Source organism: Podarcis raffonei, chromosome 12 (genome assembly GCF_027172205.1).
Source record: "Podarcis raffonei isolate rPodRaf1 chromosome 12, rPodRaf1.pri, whole genome shotgun sequence".
Taxonomy (NCBI): domain Eukaryota; kingdom Metazoa; phylum Chordata; class Lepidosauria; order Squamata; family Lacertidae; genus Podarcis; species Podarcis raffonei.
Genome location: NC_070613.1, coordinates 2,000,545 through 2,026,026, shown reverse-complemented (window position 1 = coordinate 2,026,026; position 25,482 = coordinate 2,000,545). Strand labels below are relative to the sequence as shown.

The following is a 25,482-nucleotide window of genomic DNA, read 5'->3' as shown; positions in this document are numbered from 1 at the left end:
TGTTGTATGTTCTGACGTTCATCCCCCCAACATCAGTGCCACCCCCACCTCTCTGATTATGGGGCTTTTTGGGGGGCAACAACAGCGCCCCCCGGAATATCTTTGTTTTTGTTTTTATTTTATTTTTTAAAACCACCAAAACACAAACAGTGGCTGATACATTGGGTATACAATATTCAATCATATACATATTCAATAATATTCAATAATAACATATTCAAATCAACTACAGTGGTGCCTCGCAAGACGAAATTAATTCGTTCCGCGAGTTTTGTCGTCTTGCGATTTTTTCGTCTTGCGAAGCACGGTGTCGGGAAAGTTTTGGAAAAGCTTCATAAACCTCAAAAAGCTTTAAAAACCTCAAAAAAGACTACCACACCGCGTTCTATGAGTTGCTCCTCGAAGTCAAGTCGCAACTGTATTAACGGTGTTAAGAAAAAGGAAACAAACTTGCAAGATGTTTCCGTCTTGCGAAGCAAGCCCATAGGGAAAATCGTCTTGCGAAGCAGCTCAAAAAACAAAAAACCCTTTCGTCTAGCGAGTTTTTTGTCTTGCGAGGCATTCGTCTTGCGAGGTACCACTGTATATGTACTCTTATATATACCTTAACACTCCTCCTTCCACAAGGTTTATTTAACTTTTAACATTTTAATTGCCCCAAATTGTTCAAACCTACTCAAATAATTCAATATCTTCTCGAACCAACCCTCCCCTTTCTCACTGACCTTAAACCCTTTCATTCTGCGTATCTTCACAGTTAGGTATCCTAAAATTATCTGCCCAGCCTGTTGCACCTTCTCACCTTCGCACTCGGTGACTCCGTCGTGGCACGGGAGGGTCTGCCGGGCTTCGCCAGGGCAGGGAAGCCCCCCAAAGCGGGCAGGAGGGTTGCTGCACTCCCGGCTCCGGGCCGACTCTCCTCCGCAGGCGTCGCAGGGGGACCAGGGGCTCCACATGCTCCAGGCCCCGTCCACTGTGGGGCGCAAGAGAAAAGGGGTGTGTGTGTCTGCTGAGCCCTTCCTCTTTCCTCGATATCAATTTTTATTAAAGGTTTTCAATGTAAAATACAATAAAAGCCAAACTGATGAAAAGAAGGTAAGTAGGAAAGAAGCGAGAATAAGCAAAGGAAAGAAGGAAGAAGGGAAAGAAGGGAAAATAAACACAAGGTGCTCCGGTATAATTATTTCGTAACCCAGGCTTCCTCGAACTCAGCCCTCCAGATGTTTTGAGACTACAACTCTCATCATCCCTGACCACTGGTCCTGCTAGCTAGGGATCATGGGAGTTGTAGGCCAAACCTGGGTCACAATATAATTATAACAGAGCACCTTGTGTTTATTTTCCCTTCTTTGCCTTCTTCCTTTGCTTAGTCTCGCTTCTTTCCTGCTTCCCTTCTTTCGATCAGTTTGCTTTTATTGTATTTTACGTTGAAAACCCTTAATAAAAATTGACCTGTTGTAACCCTTATTCCCTTCCTAAACACCCATCAACCCAGTCAGATGGGTGGGGTACAAGTAATAAAATTATTATTATTATTATTATTATTATTATTATTATTATTATTAAGCTGGGGTAGGAGTCAGAGTGTCAGGCTGGGAGCTGGAGGGACGAGGGTTCAAATCACTAATGTTCAGCTATGAAGCTTGGTGGGTGCCAGTCGCTGCCTCTCAGCCTGGCCTACCTCTCAGGGCTGTTGTGACGATTAAATGGAGGGGAGAAGAACCCTCTAGGTCACCCTGAGCTCTTCAAGGTGGGCTATAAATGCACAATAAGAATATTGCACAGTAGGAAGAAAGGGGGCTGAGCCTTTCCCTCCCTAACCACTTTTACAAAAGTTCATTTGCGGGATCTGTGAGTCTGGTTTCAGCACCCAGCCACCCTCCTGTTTGCCCCAGAGGTTGGGTACCTGGGCAGAAAGAGTCCATGGGGCACTCCTTCCTCTGGAGCTGGATTCCGCTGTCGCCGTGCTGCTCCTGCAGTCCCTCGCACTCGGGACCCCCGTTCTGGGGCTTGGGGCAAGCGCAGGCCCGGTAGCGGGTGACCATTTCGTTGCCACACGTCCTGGAGCAGGGGCTCCATGGGGACCAGTCGCACCAGCTGCCGGGAACTGGAATAAGGAGGGAAAGAGGTTGCTGGGGTCCTAATAAAGCCTTCCCCACGGGGGGGGGGGCTCCTTCCTCTCTGTGAGGCCCCCCCTCTGCCCGGCAAAACCACCCTGTGGGACTCACCGGCACAAGCTTGACTGGTGCAGATCAGCTTCCCTTTGGAGCAGGTGCTGGGAAGAGAGAAAGAGGCAGGAGATGGGAGACCCCCTTGCCTGTCATCGACGTGCAAGATAACAAAAGCATTCTGGGAAATGATTTATAATGAGTTGAAAAAAATGTTTTAAATAACATTGGGGGGGGGACAGAGGCTTTTCTACCAGGTACCGTATTTTTCGTTCCACAAGAAGCACTTTTTTCTTCCTAAATATTAAGGGGAAATGTCTGTGTGTCTTATGGAGCGAATGCGTGGTCCCTGGAGCCAAATTGCCCAGGGGCAAAAAGCAGATCGTGGGTTTTTTTTTTTTTTTTGGAAAGAGGGAAGCGGGTGTTGAAACAAAGCCGCTGATCATTTGCCAATCGGGGAGAGAGATAAGGGACGCTAGAGATAAAGGAGGCTGCCTGGGAGGGGGGAGGTAACTTGCAAGGAGAGGAGACAGGAAGACTAAAGCAATGAGGAGGGAAATTGGAAGAAAAGAAGGAGCAAAAAACTGCTCCAGCTAAGGAAAAGACACGAAGGCAAACAAGAGGGAAGGGAGTGTGGAAAGGAAGCAGCTGATTGGTGGGATCGGGAGAGAGATAAGGGATGCTATAGGCTGCCTGGGAGGTAAAAGCACATGGATCCTCAGGATTTTTGCATGGGGTCACCTCAAATTCACCATCAGATCGCATGTCTGTGGCCACAGCATGAACCGCAAAAATCATACATTCACTGTTTCGTTCAGAATATTTTTTTTCTTGTTTTCCTCCTCTAAAAACTAGGTGCATCTTATGGTCAGGTGCATACTTTAGGTGCAGAGATTCTGAAGGAGCAGAAATTACTATTCATGTACACAACGACAGGAGCGCAGATACTACTGGCCCAGAGATGGAAAGATGACAAAGTTCCGACCAGAGACGAATGGTTGATGAAGACGATGGACTACACTGAAATGGCAAAATTGACCAGGGAAATCAGAAACCAGGAAGAGAAGAACTTTAAGAAGGTATGGGGAAAATTGATAATGTGCTTAAGAGAACACTGTAAGCAGCTAAAAACTTTGGCAGGATTTGAGTCATGCTTGTAATATACAAAGAATTATGGTAAAAAAATTGATTATTTGGTTTTTTTGAAAAATAGAGAAAATAAGGGAGACAGTTGGGAAAAAAAGATTGAGAATGGTAACCATGGAAAGGTGGAGGGGCGCCAAGGGTTTCAGGGAATCCTAAATGATGATGTTGATGTACTGTATAATGTTTGAATTCAAATTGGTTATGTAAAATTCAATCAGTCAATCAATGGAAGGGTCCCTGAGAGCCATCTAGACCAGGGGTCAGAGGAGTACCGGAAATAGCTTGTGCGCATGTGCATGGCCTCCTCCGACCAGGATGTGCACTGGAAATAACGCTTGCGCATGTGCAAATAATGCTTGTGCATGACCAGAAGCTATTTCCGGTGCTCCTCCGACAGTGGGCAGCTGTGCAGCGCAGCGCTGGTAAGAGCGGGCGACGGCAGTGGGTGGCGGGGGTCGTCGCGGGCCGGATAAACGAGTCCCTTGGGCCTTATCTGGCCCGCAGGCCTCAGTTTGGGGACCCCTGATCTAGACTAACCTAAGGTTACCAGAAGCAATGACAAACCTAGACAGCATCTTAAAAAGCAGAGATATCACCTTGCCGACAAAGGTCCGTATAGTTCAAGCTATGGTTTTCCCAGTAGTGATGTATGGAAGTGAGAGCTGGACCATAAAGAAGGCTGATCGCCGAAGAATTGATGCTTTTGAATTCTGGTGCTGGAGGAGACTCTTGAGAGTCCCATGGACTGCAAGAAGATCAAACCTCTCCATTCCGAAGGAAATCAGCCCTGAGTGCTCCCTGGAAGGACAGATCCTGAAGCTGAGGCTCCAAGACTTTGGCCATTTCGTGAGAAGAGAAGACTCCCTGGAAAAGACCCTGATGTGGGGAAGGATGGAGGGCACAAGGAGATGGGGACGACAGAGGACAAGATGGTGGGACAGTGTTCTCGAAGCTGCCAGCATGAGTTTGACCAAACTGCGGGAGGCAGTGGAAGACAGGAGGGCCTGGCGTGCTCTGGTCCAGGGGGTCACGAAGAGGCGGACACGACTAAACGACTAAACAACAACAACAAGGTTTGCCAGACATCTCCGCTTCCCGGGGACAGTCCCCGGATTTACAAATCAGTTCCCATGCAAAATCCACTGAAGTTGAAAAGTGTTCCTGGATTCATTGAAAAAAATCTGGTAACCTTAGACTAACCCCCTGCAGTGCAGGACTCACAAGGAAATGGTAACAGAATCATGGAGTTGTAGAGGCCAGAGGTGCACCCAACCTGCTGCAATGCAGGAATCACAGCTAAATCGTAGCTGGCCTTTGACCCCCGGCCCCCCTGGAGGGCCCAGCCCTCAGCCCCCCATCGCTGCCTGGCCTCACCAGGTGTTGCATCCGTCGGAGTGAGGGACGGTCTCTCCCGGCAGGTGTCGGAGGCCGGTGAGCAGGTCCAGGCAGGTGCAAAGGTGCTTCTCCACGCAGGCCGTGCCGTTCAGGAGTTTCCCCCCAGTGCAGTAGCAGCCGGGCTCGCAGGTCCACAGGCAGTGCTATGGGGGGGAGAGGGGGGTGAGGGGGGGCAGGGAGACGAAGGCACAGGGCAGCGAGGAGGGGCAGGGTTCGCAAGACAGCGCCGGGGTCTACCGCAGCCTCTGGCAACCCAGCGAGGCAGAGCTACGTGCGCCATGCAGCCGTGTCGGCTGGGGCAGGCGGGAGTTCAACCTCACAGGGTTGTTGTGAAGATGAAACGGGGAGAGGACCACCTTGAGCTCCTTGGGGGGATAGGAAAGCAATTAACGAAGATGAAATAAATCACCGCACAGACAAAAGCCGTGGGCTGGGGGTCCCCCAGGCAGAGATGCCCACCGGGCCTCACCGAGATGTCGTCGCAGGAGCGGGGGCAGGGGGGCCCACAGCGGCTGTAGGCAGCGCCCTCCAGGGCAGAGCAGTCCACACCTGTGCCAGGGAGGAAAGAAAGGGCAGGTGAAGTCCCCGGGGGGAAGCGGCCAGGGCAGTGCCCACAACCTCTCCCCACAACCACCCTCCAAAACGGAGAGAGTGCAGCTTCCTTGGCCCTAAAATGACTGGCAGGGAGGTAAATGGGTGGTGCCGGGGGGGGGGGGTCAGGAGATCAAGAGCCCCCCAAACGAGGAACTCACTCCCCCCACTTTCCCCTGCCCCAATTTCTGGACTCCTGTTATTATCATATGTTTACTCTCATTTCAGATATCTCAATATGTGGGGCGCAACTGTCTTTCTCCTGGGCATGGTTGGCCAATTGGTGCCAAAGAAGGATAGAACTTTCTTTATGTATGCCACAACAGCAGCAAGAATACTCATCGCAAAGTATTGGAAGACACAAGATCTACCCACCCTGGAAGAATGGCAGATGAAGGTGATGGACTACATGGAACTGGCGGAAATGACCGGCAGAATCCGAGACCAGGGAGAAGAGTCAGTGGAAGAAGATTGGAAGAAATTTAAAGACTATTTACAGAAATACTGCAAAATTAATGAATGTTAGAATGATGTTGGATTGAAGTTAAGTGGTTTTCAGCAGTAATGTTATAAAGATGTGTAAAAATGGATTGTTAACAGGGGATAATCTAAAGTTATAACATATTAAGATTAAAGATTAGGATAAAAATAAAGAGGGAAAGGATTTGCTGAACCAACTAATTGAACTGGATACAAAAAAGGGAGGTGTGAGGAGGTCCGGGGAACAAGCGAATGAAAGATAAGACACGGAAAGATTGAATTGTTTTTAACTGTTTTTACTTTGTATTTTTTCTTTTTCTTTTTTTCTTTTTGTAACATTTTGAAAACTTTAATAAAAATCTTTTTTTAAAAAAAGAAAGTAGCCCCCAAGACTTCTCTTCCTGGCCCCTGGCACTGGCCCCAGGCGCCCTCCTCTGCTCCCCAGTCTTGCTTGCCCCCTTTCGCTTCCCTGGGATGTTTCCTTGAACCCCCATAATAATAATAATAATGGCTGGAAGGGTTGTGTGCAAAGGGGTGTTAACCTTTCGCTCCAACATAAACTACATTTGTGGCCCAGACCACTTTGGCCTCTGGGGGTGATGTGGCCCCCGGGAGGCACCCCAAAAGGGAATGTGGCCCTTAGAGGGAAAAGGGTTCCCTGCACCTTGAGTTGACACCGAGCCACTTAGGAAAACAAGGGTGGGAGAAGAATGGGATTGTAGCATTGTAGAGCTGGAAGGGACCCCAGGGGTCATCTAGGCGGGCCTCCCCTTGACAATAATAATAATAATAATTTATTTATATCCCGCCCATCTGGCTGGGTTTCCCTAGCCACTCTGGGCTGCTTCCAACAAAACACTAAAATACGTAACCTATTAAACATTAAAAGCTTCCCTAAACAGGGCTGCCTTCAGATGTCATCTAAAAGTTTGGTAGTTATTTTTCTCTTTGACATCTGATGGGAGGGTGTTCCACAGAGCGGGTGCCACTACCAAGAAGGCCCTCTGCCTGGTTCCCTGTAACTTGGCTTCCCGCAGCGAGGGAACCGCCAGAAGGCCCTCGGTGCTGGACCTCAGTATCCGGGCAGAATGATGACCCTTGAAGCTGACCCAGAAACTCCAGCGGGTGCAGAATGCTGCGTCAAGGCTCCTTACGGGATCACATTCATCCAGTGCTTTACCAACTGTACTGGCTCCCAGTGGAGAACAGGGTCAGGTTTAAGGTGCTGGTTTTGACCTTTAAAGCCCTACACGGCCTAGGACCCACGTACCTATGGGACCGCCTCTCCTGGTATGCCCCACGGAGGACCTTACGGTCTACAAATGACAACACTTTGGAGGTCCCAGGTCGCAAGGTGGTTAGATTGGTCTCAACTAGAGCCAGGGCTTTTTCGGCCGTGGCCCCGATCTGGTGGAACGCTCTGTCTCATGAGACCAGGGCCCTGCGGGACTTGACATCTTTCCACAGGGCCTGCAAGACAGAGCTGTTCTGCCTGGCCTTTGGTTTGGACTCAGTCTGACCCTTATGTTTCCCTCCCCTTATGGTTTTGATCTATGGACTACTTTTAAAATGAGGCTGCACTGTATTTTAAATTGCCCCCCCCCATTATGTTTTTACTGTAATTTTACTAGTGAGCCGGGCTCTGGCCCGGGAGGGCAGGGTATAAATACAATTTTTTATTATTATTATTATTATTATTATTATTATTATTATTAGCCCAACGCTCTGTAGCAGGTGGCTGAAATGGCTCTTGTCACATCACAACAGTGCCAGCCCCCAAGCGCACACTCCCCCCAGGCAGCAGGGGCTGTCCTTCTTCCAGGAAGGGCTCCCCAGAAGCCAGCCCCCCCATTTTGGGGTGAGGGGGAAGAGCGATGGGACAGGGGCAGGGATTTTACCAAAGCGTCTAGGTGCGTCTCTGGCGTGCAGGGTCTTCTGATCTCACCTGGGCACGGGTTCAAGCTGCATCCCTCCACCTGGGTGGGGACCCCCTCGCAGTAGTCCCCGCCCCCCTGTGGGACGGGGGTGTCGCAGGCTCTCGCCCGGCTCCTCAAGCCTCCCCCACAGCTGGCGGTGCAGTCGGTCCATGGGCTCCAGCCCCCCCAGCCCCCGTTCCCTGCAACCACAGGGGAGAAAAGAGCATGTGTGGGTCGCTGGACGCCCCACTGCAGACTCCCTCCCTCCTGTGTGGTTTGCCCCTCAGGTGGAGGAAAGAGGAAAGTTGCTGTTATAAGAATTCTAAGGTCTCAAATCCAAATTAAATGTGCATTAATGTACTAGGCAAACACATACATAAGTATATTAAATAGTATAGGAGAGCAATCCTGAAGTCATTTTGACTCTCCCAGTGGCCTCAAATATTCCTCTGCAGTAAGGGAGGCAAATGGAGAAAGGCTTCCCATTGTCTTTTTGCTTGCAAATCCTGTCTTAAGGGCCTATTTCTGTGTGAATAGGGTGAGCCTGTGACCCGGAGTCAGGAACTAAAGCATTAACTATCACAAAAGAATGGCCAGGCTGCCCAGGTAATGCAATCAGTGACCATTATCAGGTATCCTGGCAAAGCAGGATTTCTGCTGTAGACTGCCTCCTTCTGTGATGTATGTATGATTTTGGGGGTGGTGGTCTTGAGCTAGAAGGTGGGCAATTTCAAAAGTCTATATAAGGGCTGACACACCATTTTTCTGGGTTCCTCCTTCCTCCTGCATGTGGTGAGTGAGGACCCTGTTGCAACAGTTTAAAAAAGATCAGGCTTACTAGCCACTTTGCTTCTCCATATTCTCTGGTTGGCCTCTGTTATTTTCTCCTACCAATAGAGAACCTACATAAGGACTCTATACGGGGTCTTGGGTCCCCCATAAGGGAAAAACAGCAGGTTTTTCTTATAACATTGCGAAGGTGAAGTCTTGACTCTTGGAAAGGCAGCAGAAACGAATAGGGGTGTTTAGGGGGACACTTACGGGCGCAGGGCTGGGCCTGGCAAGGTTTGTCCTCGCGTTCGGGGCCCAAGCAGGGCAGCCCCATCCCAGACGGAGGGGGGTCCATGCAGAAGTGGTACCGGTTCCGTAGCCCCAGCCCGCAGGATGCTGAGCACTCGCTCCAGGGGGTCCATTCTGACCACTGGCCGTTCACTGGGGAAAAGGGAAGTCACCAGTAAAAAGGTCTGAATGGGAGGTGGCGAGCCGTGATCTTTCTGGGGGAGACCCTAGATGGAGCAGGGGGTGGGATGGGGGCACAGCAAGGCTCAGATTGTGGACAGAATGTCCTCCTTCACACAGAGTTGGCCTGTGGAACTCCTTCCCACAGGAGACAGGGATGGCCACCAACCTGGATGGCTTTAAAAGAGGATTCATGGAGGAGGAGAGGGCTACTAGATATGACAGCTCTGTTAGAATTCCTGCTCCGTGATTGCAGTCATGGGATTGTTGTCTTTCACATGATGGATGTTTTTACTCCACAGAGTGGGAAGAGATGGAGGCAGGATGTTTGTGTTACTGTGTTCCGTGAAGTGGGACTATTGTCCTTTGTTCTTTTTCTCTTTGCTGTCTGATGCTAGAGAGAGAGGGAGCCATGTTGCAGTGCTCCATGTGTGTTTATTCGTAAAAAAAGTAGACTAGCCAAAATGCTGAGTTGCTGAGGTCTGTCACGCATGATTCTCAAACTCTGCGGATCCCTAAGTGTGCCAGTGTCGGTTGGAATCAGTTGCTGTGAAGAAAGCTTTTGAAGCTCCCTAACAATTGACCAGGAGGGAGAGAACATGCCAGCCGGATCCGAGCACAAGAGCAACTCTCTCCTCTTGTGGTTTTCAGCAACTGGTCTTCAAAAACATCACTACCCAGGATGTGGAGGAAGATTGCAGCCCTCGTGGCTAGGAGCCATCAACAACCCCACGTGATTCAAAATCACCTGAAAAGGCTCGAGCTCTTTGCAAAGGGAAGCAAGAGGACGGCTGTTTCGGAGCAAGAACCTCCAAACTAAAAGTGTCCCAGCGAGCCAGGCCTTACCATCACCGCAGGCTGCCCTGGAGCAGTTGCGCACCCGACCGGAGAGGCAGGTGCTGCAGAGAGGGAGAGAGAGTGTTTTTTAGTGTAGGGTAACCATCCTCATATCACCAAAATGCTTCATCATCATCATCATCATCATTTTTAATTTGTATACCGTCTTTCTATCTTACAATACTCAAGGCGGTTTACAAGCTGAAGAAACAAAAAATATACATCCTATAACAATCTAATGCAATACAAAAATGTGATAATAAAAGATAACTTTAAAATAGGCAATCAACATCAAAAAGTAACATTCAACAATCATTAGAATAGTATAAAATAATAATGTCAACATATAAAAGTTATACAGAAATCCACTCAACAGTTACAATAAATAATATCTAAACTATAATCAATAAGACAACGGCAAGCCACAGTACATAAAAAAATACAAGACACATTGAGAAGCAGAGACTAGAGGGTGGGGCAAGGCAGGTGGAAAGAGGCCTTGCCTGATGGAGACTCCCCCCTCACAGTTCTTCCTCCAGGAACAGCTCCCTTATGAGGACTCCTAGGGTTGGAGGGTGGGGCAAGGCAGGTGGAAGGAGGCTTCAGTCTAATTAAGGCATGAAGGGGTTAAAACCATGGAGTAAGCTGTCCTGCCAGGCTTAGCTATGTCCACTTCCCCTGACCTGGGGAGGAACTAGGGAGGAATCAAGCTTTTGTTCTCCTCCAAGCTACTTGTGAATCTCAGCGCACGAAGAGAGTTGAGCCAGTTGCTCCAGCTCAGACCGCATGGCTGTCACCAGCCGCTCTTGAGTTCCTATACCAAGAATCTAGCAACTTTTACCACGTTCCAAGCAAGCTACATTTCACTGCCTATGCAACCGTTCTGAAGCACGTGAATCTGACCTTTGGAAAATTTGTAACCATTTTTTAACTTACCAAAGGTGTGGTCTTTTCCAATGCTGGGGGAAGAGGGAAACTTTGGAAAAAAGCCTTTTTTGGAACTCGCTTGAAAGGGCGTATTTTTTAAAGCCTATATGTCTCTCCCCCCCAATAGATTTTATTAAAGTTTGAAGGAAAATATACAAAGGTCATTATCAAATATCTTTTTATCTAAGATAAAAAAATATAATTAAAATCACAAACCAAAAGGAAGAGAAGAGGAAAAGAGAGAGGAGAACTTTCGATTCTGTGTCTGTCAGCTTCTTCAGTCCTCAAGCCCAGACATAAGATCATTTTTTTCCCACACAAAAAGTCTATAAGAAATTCCCAAACTTAATACTGACAATGGTTTTTCTTTGATTGAACCCTTCCACTTTGCCATCCCAGCCAAGTCCAATAATTTTAACCACCGTTCCTCCATGCAAGGCAACAACGAATCTCGTGTATAGACAAGTCTCACTGCTAACAACCTATATTTCTATGCTTTGCTTTGCGGCATATTTTCTTTCTTTTTTAAAAATCATTTTTATTGATTTTCCAATAAAAACAGCCAATCAACATATCCACATCATAATCCAATTGAACACAAGAAACTAAAATTTAAAAAAGACCAAATTGTAATCCAAATTGTAATTATTAATTTTTCGGGCTCCCCATAATCTGGACCTCTGAAGCATATCTCCAAATCTTCAGTCCTGCCTCTTCTCATGCCACAAGAAGCTTTGTGGCATATTTTCTGACTATAAATCTCTGCTGGGGTCCTCTGACAAAAAGAGTCCTTGCCCCAAACTTGGACCTTGGCATCCAGGAACATCTCCTTCCTCTCTCTCTCTCTAGACATATTTGCACCAGCAGCCAGAGCTGGCAGGAAGGGGCATGGCTGGGCAAGAACCAGAGGAAGAGGCACTGACCAGTTTTCACAGCCTCTGGGTACCACGTCTCCCGGGCCGTACAGCATCCCATCGAGGGCGCAGGGGCAGTCCTCCTCCGGCACGCAGAGATTGTTCTGTAAGCGGCAGAGAGGGAAGGGGGCAGTATTAGAGGCAGAAACACGCCACCCTCCCCTCCTTCTGAAACCAGCCTCTCCCAAACGGGGGCCCTCTGGAAGTTTTGAGTGACAAAACTTCTTTTGTATACACAAAAAGTGAATTATGCTGCCCGGTATGGGGAAGTTTTTAATGTTTGATGTTTTATTATGTTTTTATATGTACTGGAAGCCGCCCAGAGTGGCTGGGGAAACGCAGCCAGATGGACGAGGTATACATAATAACATTGTTAATTATTATTAATATGTACCTAATTAAAACATCTTGTGTTCACCCCACTGCCTGGGGGTGCTGCTGCTGGGAGTTGTGGTTCAGAGCTTCCTGAGGGGCCCAGGTTGGGGAAGACTAATCTGCTATCAATCAATCAAATCCAAATCTTACAAATTAATTTGGATTTGTGTGGGTTTTTTTGTATACTTGTTTTTGTGTTTTGTGTATTGTTCTTCTTCGTTTTTGTTGTTGTGCGGAGAATACTAATAAAATTAATATATTTATATTTTTAAAAATCAATCAATCAATCAATCAATTATCCGTCCTTCACCCTAAGGCCCCAACGCAGCATAACAGCATTAAAACACAATATTAAAAAGAGTGTAAGACAACTTGCGAACATAAAAATGAGGTGGGTCCAGATTAGGTGCCGCCACGGAGAAGGCCCTGCCCTGAGGGACGCCCCCCCAGCCTCTGCATGGGAAAAATGGTGGGGAGCAGAGACTCACCAGCAAGAAGGTGCTGTTGGGGCAGTAGCAGCCAGCATGGCAGGTCTCGTTGGCGCTGGGCACTGCACTGAGCTCCGCGCAGGAAGCCGGTCCGTCGGCACATTCCTGCCACACCTTCCCCTCCGGGCAGACGCCTGGCACCTCACCTGGGTGGAAAAGTGCAAGGCAGAAGTGGGTGGAGCATTTAGAGGGGGCAGGGGCCAGCTGGGGGGGTTAGCCTGGCGCTACTGAGGTCATTCCGCCGAAATCGATGCAGAGAACCGTGCCAGGAGTTTCTGTGCACTCAGTGGAATGGGGGAGTCATCACACCTTTCATATTTATCCATTTATCCCTTTCTTTCATTTATACACTGCTCGATTGCAAATGCAGCCTCTGAAGCAGTTTGCAGAAAAAAATATTACATGATAAAATAATCAATAAGAAAAAAATAACAATTTAAGGCTTTTGTAAGAATAGACGCGGGTGGCGCTGTGCGTAAAACCTCAGCGCCTAGGACTTGCCGATCGTATGGTCGGGGGTTCGAATCCCCGCGGCGTTCGGTCCCAGCTCCTGCCCACCTAGCAGTTCGAAAGCACTCTTAAGTGCAAGTAGATAAATAGGTACCGCTCTGGTGGGAAGGTAAACGGCGTTTCCGTGTGCTGCGCTGGTGCTGGCTCGCCAGCTGCAGCTTCGTCATGCTGGCCACATGACCCGGAAGTGTCTTCGGAAGCGCCGGCTCACGGCCTCTAGAGCGAGATGAGCACGCAACCCTAGAGTCGGACACGACTGGCCCGTACGGGCAGGGTACCTTTACCTTTAAGAATAGACCTAAAAACAGATTGAAACTTGCACCTGCTTTCTAAGCAGCTTGTCCAAACAAGAATGTTTTTAACAGGTGCTGAAAAGAAAACAGTGAAGGCTCCTGCCTGGTGTCAAGAAGCAGGGAGTTCCATAGGGTCGGTGGTACCCCAACAAAAGACTGAGTACTTACAGAAGCAGAATGGGTATTGCGTGGCACCTGCAATGGTGCCCATTCTGCTGAACGGGCATATATGGGGTTAGCCGACCGTGCGGGTAAACTGGTCCCAGGTAGCCTCCCCCTTCCAATTCACAAGTCAGAAAACAGACATCTTGTGGGGGTGTCAAACCACAGGAACACCAATCAGGCAGCGGGGGGCTGTGTCCTCTGCCCTCCCTCCCTCGCTAAAGAGGCAGGGTATTTCTGAACGCAGAGGCTGCTGCCTTTGGTTAGAAAACAGGCCATAAGATCAGCGACACCAAAAATTTTTCGGGGAACTGCCTGCCCGGTTCCCACCAGCTCATCCCCAGCACCCCCTGCCCCCCAAAGCATTATTCAGAATAGCTGTTTGCACAACCGACCAAAGGAGATGGTAATGCGATCAAACTCAAGACAGGAGCAGTGAATTGCACATTTGTTCCAAACCCAAACAAAGCTATTCAGCTTAATTAATTCTGCAAAACTGGCGCACTCCATACCAGCTTTTCCAAGTCTGATAGTCATTGACACCCCAAACATTCCCCTTCCTTCCCAATTCTGCCACCAGTGAGCCCCTGTGGGAATGTTCAGGGAGGGAGGAGAGGATATATTGTTTATTAATATCCTTTAGCAGAGTTTCACACTCCCCTTTTAAACGCACAGCGGATAACTGGTTGCAGGCTTGTGTGAAGGTAAAGGTAAAGGGACCCTTGACCATTAGGTCCAGTCATGACCAACTTTGGGGTTGTGGCGCTCATCTCGCTTTACTGGCCGAGGCAGCCGGCGCACAGCTTCCGGGTCATGTGGCCAGCAGGACTAAGCCGCTTCTGGCGAACCAGAGCAGCGCACGGAAATGCCGTTTACCTTCCCGCCGGAGCGGTACCTATTGATCTACTTGCACTTTGACGTGCTTTCGAACTGCTAGGTTGGCAGGAGCTGGGACCGAGCAACGGGCGCTTACCCCATCGCGGGGATTCGAACCGCCGACCTTCCGATCGGCAAGTCTTAGGCTCTGTTTTAACCCACAGCGCCACCCACGTCCCTAGGCTTGTGTAAGCCTCTCACTATTAGGTTCCTGGTAAGTTCCCTTATATCCCTCTTAAAAGAATAAAGACACAACAATCTTATTTAAAGTCAATAAAAGAAGTTTACTCACATCTTCAGTTCACAGTTGGATCCCTGAAGGCAGACGTAGTTACAAAGTATATACATGTGGATCTATCCCATATGGGGATAACCTGCTCCAACAACAGAGGAAGTCAAAGAGAGAGAGTGTGGCAGCATGCCTTATCCTTTCGTTACCTGGACAGGTAAGGTCACGCCCACCTCTAGTCACATGCAAAAGGAAGGATGTTCCAGCTCAGGAGGAAACAGGAAGTTTTTGACTGGCTGGACCAAACATCCCCTTGTATGTCTACTCCAGGAAAACAAGGAATGTTGTCTTTGACTGCTCCCAGTGGATTACATCTGACAGCACCGCCCCCCACATTGGGGATCATAACAGCCTTTCTGTCTCACCCAGAACCGAGATGGGTCCACCGGACTCACCTGTGCAGGGGGGAAGGTGGCAGGTGGCAAATTCGATCCGGCGTAAGACGGTCAGGCTGGCCCTTGTGCGATTCCGGTATCCGCCTCCGCACGGCACAGAGCACTCGGACCAGGGCCCCCACTCCATGCCGGAAGCTGGGAAGGGAGGTGGGAACAGAGGAGAAGGAATAATAATAATAATTTATTATTTATACCCCACCCATCTGGCTGGGTTTCCCCAAAGTTGCCCCAAAGCTGGCGGCTTCCAACAAAGATTAAAAATACATTAAAATGTCACACATTAAAAATTTCCCTGAACAGGGCTGCTTTCAGGTGTCTTCTAAATGTCAGGTAGTTGTTTGTCTCTTTGACATCTGATGGGAGGGCGTTCCACAGGGCGGGTGCCACCACCAAGAAGGCCCTCTGTCTGGTTCCCTGTAACTTGGCTTCTCGCAGTGAGGGAACTGCCAGAAGGCCCTCGGAGCTGGACCTCAGTGTCCGGGCAGAACGATGGGGGTGGAGATGCTCCTTCAGGTATTCTGGACCGAGGCAGTTTAGGGCTTTAAAGGTCAGAACTAAAACTTTGAATTGTGCTTGGAAACATACTGGGAGCCAGTGTAGGTCTTTCAAGACCGGTGTTATGTGGTCTCGGCAGCCGCGCCCAGTCTAGCTGCCGCATTCTGGATTAGTTGTAGTTTCCGGGTCACCTTCAAAGGCAGCCCCACATAGAGCGCATTGCAGTAGTCCAAACAGGAGATATCCAGAGCATGCGCCACTCTGGCGAGACAGTCAGCGGGCAGGGAGGGTCTCATCCTGCGTACCAGATGGAGCTGGTAGACAGCTGCCCTGGACACAGAATTGACCTGCGCCTCCATGGACAGCTGTGAGTCCAGAATGACTCCCAGGTTGCGCACCTGGTCCTTCAGGGGCACAGTTACCCCATTCAGGACCAGGGAGTCCCCCACACCCGCCCGCCCCCTGTCCCCCAAGTACAGTACTTCTGTCTTGTCAGGATTCAACCTCAATCCATTAGCCGCCACCCAGGAGGGCACAATGAGAAGCCCCAGAGAAAAGACAGAAATGGTGGAGAGACTCTGTGTGGCCACCAGGCCATGGCTATTCCCACATGCCTTGCCCCACCCTCCAGCCCTGTGAAGGGGGGAGAGAAGCTGTTTGCCATTGGTGGGGGGTGGGATTGCTGCCCCACCTTCGGCCCAAGGAACCTTCAGGAGGGAGTTGCTGCATGGGCACCATGTGTCTGTACATTTTAATGTGCTGAAAGGAGCGAAAGATTACGAGTCATGCAGGATGTAGAGAGAGTGTGCATGAACTTAACAGTGCTAAGTTTGTTTTTTGGTCACTATTTTGTTAATGCTTTCAAATACTGTTTTATAGATTATAAATGCTGATTTTTTAATCATATGGTATGACTTCAGCTTATTTTCCACTTGCTGCTTTGTCAACAGTATGCTGCAAATTGTCATTGTTAATTGCAGTAGTACCTTGGTTCTCAAACTTAAGCAGTTTTGGAAGTCCATTCCAAAACCAAAGCGTTCCAAAACCAAGGCGGATTAATCTGTTCCATACTTCTAAAAACAACCCCTAAAACAGCAATTTAACATGAATTTTACTATGTAACAAGACCATTGATCCATAGAATGAAAGCAATAATCAATCCGCTGTACTATAAAATAAATAAGATAGTATTGTAGAAGATAAAAATTAAAATTACTTTTTTTTTCTTATCTGCACTGATGATAGTCAATGTTTGTATGGGGCGGGGGGGCTTTTATCCATTTCCACAGTCACACAATCAGTAGCTGAACTGGGTTCCACACAGTCACAAAACCAAATTAACCGAGAGAGCCTCAAAAACAAAAACACAAACTAAATAGCAAAAACAAAAGCACCAAACGTAATCCATTCCGGAAGTCCGTTTGACTTCCGAAACGTTTGAAAACCAAGGCGCAGCTTCTGATTGGCGCAGGCGCCCCGGAAACAATAGCTGACAGCCGCATCAGATGGTCGGCTTCCGAAAACCGGAACACTTACTTCCAAGGTGTTTGAGAACCAAGGCGTTTGAGAACCAAGGTACCACTGTATTCTAGAGGATTTCTACTGTATTTGTTCTGTTCTGTTCTATTTATGGTTTGTAAGCCCCTTTGGGATTCATTCGAACGAAAAGGGGTCTGGAAATGTAATGAATCAAATCAGCTGCATCAGATGGTCGGCTTCCGAAAACCGGAACACTTACTTCCAAGGTGTTTGAGAACCAAGGCTCCCTTTCCTGCCCACCCCTCTGACCCACAGCCTGACCCCCTCCCCCCTCCTTGAACCCCCCTCCCCGCTCTCTCTTACCCTGGCAAGGCTGCAGGCTGCAGAACTCAATCTCCACGTTGGGTCCCTGGCAGGGCTGTCCTCCGTCGGAGGCAGGGGGCTGGGAGCTGGAGCGGAAGCGGCGCCGAGTGCCCACGTTGCAGCTGCGGCTGCAGGAGCCCCAGGCCGTCCAGTCGCTCCAGGCGCAGTCGGCTGCAGAGAGGGAGGCCAGCTCAGGGCGGGCGAATCTCTTTCCGAGTGCCTTCCCCAGATATTATTTGTATTACAGTGGTGCCTCGCAAGACGAAAAACTCGCAAGACGAAAGAGTTTTCCGTTTTTGAGTCGTTCCGCAAGACGAATTTCCCTATGGGCTTGCTTCGCAAGAAGGAAGCCCATAGGGAAATCTCCGGGGACCTCTTTTAAATGCTGGCGGTGGGGAGCAAAGCCTTTCGCCCCCCTCCGGCCTTCAGAAGAGGTCCAGGAAGGCCGGCGGGGGCCAAAAGGCTTTGCTCCCCACCGCCAGCATTTTAAAAGCGGTCCGGGATAGCAGGGAAGCGCGCTGCGGTTTCCCGCTATCCTGGACCGCTTTTAAAAGGCTGGCCATCGGGAGCAAAGACTTTCGCCCACCACTGTATTACATTTATTATATAAAATAAATTAAAATAAAACGAGCTGCTGATGGAACTTAAGCCCATTCAATATATGGCGTTCAGAGACCCAAGTTATTTTTCATTTGTGTGTTTTCAAGGTCAGTTTTCCAAAAGCATGTAAGAAACATAACAAGGACTTAATTCTCAAATTACTTTTTAAAAAATGGAAAAAGAAATCATGCCGACAATATAAGAATGGCAAGACAAATTATTTGATTATACTGAACTGGCTAAATTGAAAGAGACAATTAAGGGTCAGGCCAAGCAAAAATTCCAAAAAGAATGGGAAAAATATAGAATTGAATTTTATTATTTTGGTCACAGACCAGTTCCAGCCCACATACAATATCAAAGAAGTCATAAAACACAATAGGGATAAATTTGAATTTGCAATTAGGTATAACAGGGACAATACAGATATAGCAACAGTTTAAAAATATATAAATTAAAACTTAGTCACTAACATATAACCTAAAATTATCATTTAAAACCTTAATCATTATGATAGCACAGCTTGTGAAAAATATAGAGAATACCTTTAAAAGCAGTGCCCCCAAATTAATACTTAGACTTGTTTTGATTAACTTCTGCAGGATAATTTATGGTACTTGAGTTAAAAATGGTAATAAAAAGGGGTAATAACAAACTAAGAAGGAGACAGTTTACCAAAAACGAAAAGAGGATGAAGGAAGTCAATTGGAAGAAAAGAAGAAATGAAATATGGTGTATATATATATCGTTAACTATCTGTTTTGTATAAATTTTGGTGCGTTAGTAGATGACCCCTGGGGTCCCTTCCAACTCTACAATTCTTCGATGGTATGTTTCTAAGTCCTTCTCCACTTCTCTACCCTGGAGAACTGCCCCCTGTCTGTGTGAGCCGTCCTGGGCTAGAGTGATAAATACTCTGGCCTAGTAGGGAAGGCAGTTGTCTCTGTTTACCTGGGCAGGGCTCCGTGGTACACGCCATCTCTCCATCTTTGCAGGTGCTGGAAAAGGAAAAGGGGCACATTATGTCACTGAGTAGATGTCTTACGAGTTGCCTCAATGGGAAAATGCAAGATGAAAATCTTTTAGAATGCTTTGCACTCGGAAGAGCAGGGCGGATCGAGGCCCGGAGGGTAGGGACTTTATCTTCTTTCCATCTCTGGGCCAATAACATCCGCGCAGCCGTGGTCGCTATCAGAGAAGGCAGGTGGATCAAGTTGATGGACTATGCCGAAATGGCTAAAATGACCGGAAGAATCAGAAATCAGAAAGGTGAAAAGCTTAATAAGGAATGGGGGGAGGGATTTATAACTTATCTTAAAGACCATTGTAAACAGTTAAAATCCTTGGAATCTAGTTTTTATGTCGTACATGGGATACGTGACTGTGAAATTTCAATCTGAAATACTAAATAAATTAATTTCTGGAGAAAAAAAGAGGTCTGGAGGTTAGCAACACGAGAACGGGGCCTTTTCTGCAGTGGCTCCCAGTTTGTGGAAGGCTCTCCCCAGTTAGTCTCGCCTGGCACCTTCCGTATACACCTTTAGGCTTCTGGCGAAATAAATATATAACTTGGGGATCACTTAAGAAGGAAGTGTTTTATAGATGCATACAATTACAAATTGTGGTGTGTGTGTGTGTAGGAATACAGGTTTTCATAAGGGGGGGGGTCTCCTGGGAGTGGGAATAAATAAAAAGAAGGAAAAAGAAGGAGAAGAAATGCAATATATTCATCACCAGTTGTTGCAGGAGTCCAGGAGGGCGACGTCCCCCGGCCGGTAGAGCTCCCCCTGGTGGTAGCAAGGGCACTCTCTGAGCGGCAGGCAGGTGTCGTTGTGCAGGAAGAGCCCCCCGGGGCAGGAGCAGCCCTCGTGGCAGCGGGAGGCACACTCCACACGGGAGCCTTGGTCCAGGCAGAGGCGGGGGCAGGCGCCCCCCTTCCGCTCGCACTCCTCGGCCGTCTGGTACACCAGGTTCCCCGGGCAGAGCGCTGTGCGGGGTTTGGGGGGACGACAAAGGGAGAGGCATTCGGTGAGAGAGGTGGGGGGGGCACAGAGGTGCAGCAGGATGGGGGGGCTGGAGAGGAAGTGTCTGTCAGGTGTGCGTGCAGGAGCCAGGCCCTGTGACCTTTGCAGGACTGGGGCCTTCCTAAGTTTGTTCTGAAGAGGCAAGGTGCGGCCACACAGGTGAGGCCGATTGGTAGCTCACAGCACCTGGTGGCAAAAGCCGGGAAGGGATATAAGGTCAGCATTTCCCTTCAGCTCTTTGCCACAGCAACACGCTCCCTGCCTTGCGGTGTTGGCTCCTTGACTCCTTGCTTCCTGACCCTCGGACCCTTGACTTCATGATTTCTTGCTTCCTGACCCTCAGACCCCTGACTCCTTGCTTCCTGACCCTTGGATCCTTGACTTCGTGACTCCTTGTTTCTTGACCCTCGGACCCTTGACTTCGTGACTCCTTGCTTCCTGACCCTCGGACCCTTGACTTCGTGACTCCTTGCTTCCTGACCCTCGGACCCTTGACTTCGTGACTCCTTGCTTCCTGACCCTCGGACCCTTGACTTCGTGACTCCTTGTTTCTTGACCCTCGGACCCTTGACTTCGTGACTCCTTGTTTCTTGACCCTCGGACCCTTGACTTCGTGACTCCTTGCTTCGTGACCCTCGGACCCTTGACTTCGTGACTCCTTGCTTCCTGACCCTTGGATCCTTGACTTCGTGACTCCTTGCTTCCTGACCCTTGGATCCTTGACTTCGTGACTCCTTGCTTCCTGACCCTTGGACCCTTGACTTCGTGACTCCTTGCTTCCTGACCCTCGGACCCTTGACTTCGTGACTCCTTGCTTCCTGACCTTCGGACCCTTGACTTCGTGACTCCTTGCTTCCTGACCCTCGGACCCTTGACTTCGTGACTCCTTGCTTCCTGACCCTCGGACCCTTGACTTCGTGACTCCTTGCTTCCTGACCCTTGGATCCTTGACTTCGTGACTCCTTGTTTCTTGACCCTCAGACCCTTGACTTCGTGACTCCTTGCTTCCTGACCCTCAGACCCTTGACTTCGTGACTCCTTGCTTCCTGACCCTCGGACCCTTGACTTCGTGACTCCTTGTTTCTTGACCCTCGGACCCTTGACTTCGTGACTCCTTGCTTCCTGATCCTCAGACCCTTTTCTTGACTCCTGGCCCTCTGGCCCTCTGACTTTTGGCTTTCTGACTCCTGGCTTCTGAACTCCCATTCCTGCTCCCACCCCGCCATCTTGCCCCCAGTCCTGACATCCCCAGCTGGGACTTCGATCGCCTGTGAACCGGCCTGTAACAGTGTCAGGGAATGGTCCTGACCAGCTTCTCTCTGATGGAGAGCTGGAGGGGGAAGGGTCGCCCCGCCTTTGTCTTCCGCGTGTTCAGAAGCAGAGAGAGAAACAGGAGATGGACAGCTTAGGGAGGAGTTGCCCAGTTATGAGATAAGGACAACAGAACCAGAAGGGAGGGGGCAGCTAGTTGAGATGTCATTCGAGAGCGTGGTGGACACCCCCTCACCACAGACTCGGAGGTCCAAACGTATCAGAGAGCAAAGGAGTCAGAGGGGGGGGGGCCTTCCGGTGGGCGCCTGAAATGCTGTGGAAACCGGAAGGAAGATTAGACTAGCCAATTGCCCTCCTTGCGGAGAGCTGTGTATTTGTGCTCACAACATGGCGCTGTAATAAAAGAACCACAAATCTATCAACTGCTTGTTAATTCTTATCTGCAAAGCTACCGAAGGGAGGGGAAGGCTCTCCACGCCTGACAGGGACCCCATATCCCAAATGTGTACCTTTGCAGGGCTGGGTGTTGCAATTGCGGGTCTGGATGAGGGGTCCAGAGCACTCTGGGCCCCCGTGGGCTGGCTTGGAGCAGGTGCGGTTGCGGGTCTGGACCCCGGAGTCGCAAGGGGCAGAGCACTGGGACCAGGAGGTCCATGGGGTCCAGATGCCTTCCACTGAGGAGGAGGGAGGGAGGGAAGAAAGAACAAAAGATGATAAGGAGGTGGTCTGCCTGCTGAGGGCCTGCAGGACCCTTGCCTCTTTCCGCCTGGCTTGACAGGCTTCACAAAGACTGCAACTACTTTTAAATTGTTTCTTATTTTTATCTGTGTTGTTTTAAATGGGATCATCTTGGCTGTGAGCCCTGGAAGACCTGCAGCCTGCCTTGCCGGCCCTTTCCCATCTGGCCTGGGAGAGTGGAGAGCGGACTGACTCCAGCTACAAAAGCTGAAGCTGTTGAACAGATTCTCGGGCTGGAGTATTTATTTACAGGGGGGTTGAGAGAGCTTGTTGCTGTTATTAATATCATTGTTGCATTTTTAGTTTTAGCTCTTACGATTTGCGTGGAAATTGTTTCCATTGGGTTGTGTACTTTTTGAGGTGTTTTATTTATTGTTTATGACCTCTGTTATGTTTGTAATTATGCAAATCTTGTTGTGTTGTAGGCCGCCTTGAGCATAGTTTCAACTATGGAAAGGCGTCATACAAATAAAATGATGATGATGATGATGATGGTCTCTCCTTTAGCTGTGATCCTTGCATTGGAGGCTGTTGAACTCGATGACCCCCGGGGTAACTTTACAATTCTGTTTCTCTATCCTAGAATCATAGAGCTGGAAGGGTCCCTCAGCAGTCATCTATCCCACCCCCCCTGCAATGCAGGAATGCTCTTTCGACTTGCCACTGCACCGGGGAAGAACCTGAGGGCACTTCCTGTACGGCGGCCACCTTTCGGGTAAGATCAGCCAAACCTCGGACCCCAAAGGACGCAATTCCCCAACCTGGTGCCCTTTGGATGTTTCAGACTGCAAACTCCCATCAACCCCAAGCCCAGAGGGGGGGCTCAGCGTTGCCCCCATCCTTCTGCCCCCCTCCTCTCACCTGGGCAGGGGGGCGTGTCACAAAGCTCCTCCTGCACCGTCTCCCCGCTGCAGCTGGCGGCGTCCGTGGTGCCATTGCAGTCCCGGAACCGCTTCCTGACGCCCACCACGTCCGTGGCGTAGTAGCAGGTTTTTGAGCAGGGGGACCAGGGCGTCCATTCGCTCCAGGCGAAGGTGATCTCTGGGGAGGGACAGGAGAAAAAGTGTGGGGCACAGGAAGCCTTGGGGTTGGGGGTCACTGGGTCCCCTTCCAGGAGAAGTGAGGGCTCTAGTCTACTGGCAGGCGGAATGAGGAACTTAAAAACATGTTCAAGGTATCATTTAAAAAAACAAAACCTGGAGGCTTTTCTCCTGGGGATTTTGGGCCCAGACATACCAAAAAATGCAAAGGAAATATTCTTGTATGTGACGGTAGCAGCAAGAATACTGATCGCAATGAATTGGAAGGGAGAGGAAATCGCAACAAAGCTGGAGTGACAAAGTTGGAGTACGCCAAACTGGCAAAAGTGACAGAAAAACCTTTATTCGAAAATGAGACATGTACAGAAAACCCCATGAGGATTATTGCAGTAATATATTGTCAGTGGCAGCATTTGAATGACTTCTCTATTAGGATAAATAAATATAAGAGAATATAATATTGACAAATATTAGTAAAAAGAAAATAGAGATTAACTGTGTATCAGATAAGTAATATTGTAAATACATGGGGTGGTGGGAAGTCGTAGGAATTTTTCAAAGAAGAATGTATGGTGATATGAATTAGCAAAGATTGATATTTTCTTGTATTCTCAATCGGTTGCTTCATACATTTGTTTGTTGTTTGTTTGTTTTGAATATCAATAAAGCATTATATTTTAAAAAGAGTGCAAAACCACTCCCTGAACAAAAGACTGGCTTGAGAGCTGACGCAGAGGAGTGGAGCGTCTCCTCCAGCCTCCCAAGGCATCGGATTTACTTATTTGATGGAAGTGATGCACCTCTTCCTTGTCGGGACCCCTTACCTGAGATGCAGACGGTGTGGCATTCGCGGACCTCCTGGGCATCGCCTTGGCACGGGGCACCGCCATTGGCAGCAGCCGGGTTGGAGGGAGACCTGCAAAAGAGGCAGGGTGGTCCATAAGTTAGGGACGGGGAAGAGAGGGTGCAGCTCTGCCTCTGCACCCATCCAGATGGATGGACCCCTGAAGGATGCCGCAGTTCCTTTTCTCTTATTCATTTCTTTAACAAAACGTATAGAATTAATGAATCAAGTATCTCTAAGCGACTTAGAAGCATTGCATTGTAGAGTCCAGTCCAGCCGCCTGCAATGCAGGAATATTTTGCCACTTGTGGGGCTCGAACCCACAACCCTGAGATTAAGAGTCTCCTGCTCTGCTGACTGAGCTATCCTAGAAGAGGACTTGTATAACATATTACTGGGGAAAGGACTGCTTTTCCTGTCTGTTTGCATTTCCTAGTGCAGTAAGTATTGATCTGATGTGCAGAGATCTTTCCTATTCTACTTAATTCAAGAGGGTTCTGGAAACCTCTTTGTGTGAAAGAAGTAAGCAGAAGGTTCATGATGTTTGGGTTATTTCTTCAGAGAAGCTGAGTACAGCTGCCTTAAACTGGTTACAATACTATAATCTTTATTGTCATTGTCCCATACAGAACAACAAAACACCGCACATGCGCCCTACGTAGTGATGCCCGCTCCGGGTGTCATGACGTCTTCCTTCGCCCCTGGCTGACTATAATAATAAGGCCAGAAGGAGCCTGGGTTTCACTCTTTTGTATCTTTCTTTCTGGTGTGATGTTCTGTATGTGGTGTGCTTAGTGTTAAGGTTTAGACTTATTATAAATTACCGTGAGTTTAAGTTAAGTCTGTTGCAACTGGACTTCTTATGGACAGGGCCAATTCTGAATGTATTGGATTTGTGACCATGATGCTCATCTGCCTTCAGCAGCAGTAAAGCTCTGCTGGATGAAATATTCATTGCCTCTGGTCTACTTTTGGGGGGAAATCCTGCAATGTGTTTAAGATTTTACTCTGCTTACTATAAATTGGAATCTAATCTGGATCAATACTGAGTAGAATTTCAATGACAGTTCCATTCATTCATTTTTTAAAAAAATCAAGAAAACACATGGCGACTACAACTAATACATGTGTTACATTTATAATTGTAATAAATGTCTTCAAATATCTGAAGGGCTGTCATCACACGGAAGATGCAGCAAGCTTGCTGTTTGCTGCTCCAGGGGGCAGGGTCCAAAGCGATGGCTTCAGATGACAAGGAAGGGGATTCTGACCATTATTGCTGCTGCTGCTGTTAATTGAATTTATATACTGCCCTCTACCCACAGCTCTAAACATTAGGAAGAACTTTCTGGTGGTCAGAGCTCTTCAACAGCAGAACAGACTCCACTGAAAAGTGGTGGTCTCTCTTTGGTTGTCGGTTTTTAAACAGTCTGGAGACTGGGGAGCTACCTGCCAGGGTTTCTTCAACCAGGCTGATTAACATCCACGCCCTTTTAAATGTGTTGGGGGGGGTTACTGGGTGTGTTTTTTAAATTTTGTTTTCTTTTTATGTATTTTGTTTTTATCTTGTATTTTTATGCTGTGATCTGCTCTGAGATCTTAAATAAAAAGGCAATTTCAATGACT

General features: G+C 48.6%; 1 protein-coding gene across 2 annotated transcripts in view; it reads right to left on the bottom strand.

Moving 5' to 3' along the window:
* Positions 1 to 25,482, bottom strand: part of LOC128424273 (SCO-spondin-like) — a 170,770-nt gene that overhangs the window by 60,223 nt on the left and 85,065 nt on the right. For both annotated transcript variants that reach the window (XM_053410272.1, XM_053410273.1), the window contains exons 59-75: positions 23,837 to 23,928; positions 22,834 to 23,013; positions 21,744 to 21,908; positions 19,673 to 19,925; positions 18,890 to 18,936; positions 17,339 to 17,509; positions 15,002 to 15,136; positions 12,477 to 12,622; positions 11,623 to 11,717; positions 9,782 to 9,834; positions 8,738 to 8,908; positions 7,726 to 7,896; positions 5,179 to 5,258; positions 4,689 to 4,852; positions 2,229 to 2,275; positions 1,907 to 2,107; positions 803 to 973 (exon numbers count right to left, since the gene is read on the bottom strand). In XM_053410272.1, coding sequence (XP_053266247.1) covers positions 803 to 973; positions 1,907 to 2,107; positions 2,229 to 2,275; positions 4,689 to 4,852; positions 5,179 to 5,258; positions 7,726 to 7,896; positions 8,738 to 8,908; positions 9,782 to 9,834; positions 11,623 to 11,717; positions 12,477 to 12,622; positions 15,002 to 15,136; positions 17,339 to 17,509; positions 18,890 to 18,936; positions 19,673 to 19,925; positions 21,744 to 21,908; positions 22,834 to 23,013; positions 23,837 to 23,928 — 2,342 coding nt within the window. The remainder of the gene's footprint in view (positions 1 to 802; positions 974 to 1,906; positions 2,108 to 2,228; positions 2,276 to 4,688; positions 4,853 to 5,178; positions 5,259 to 7,725; positions 7,897 to 8,737; positions 8,909 to 9,781; positions 9,835 to 11,622; positions 11,718 to 12,476; positions 12,623 to 15,001; positions 15,137 to 17,338; positions 17,510 to 18,889; positions 18,937 to 19,672; positions 19,926 to 21,743; positions 21,909 to 22,833; positions 23,014 to 23,836; positions 23,929 to 25,482) is intronic.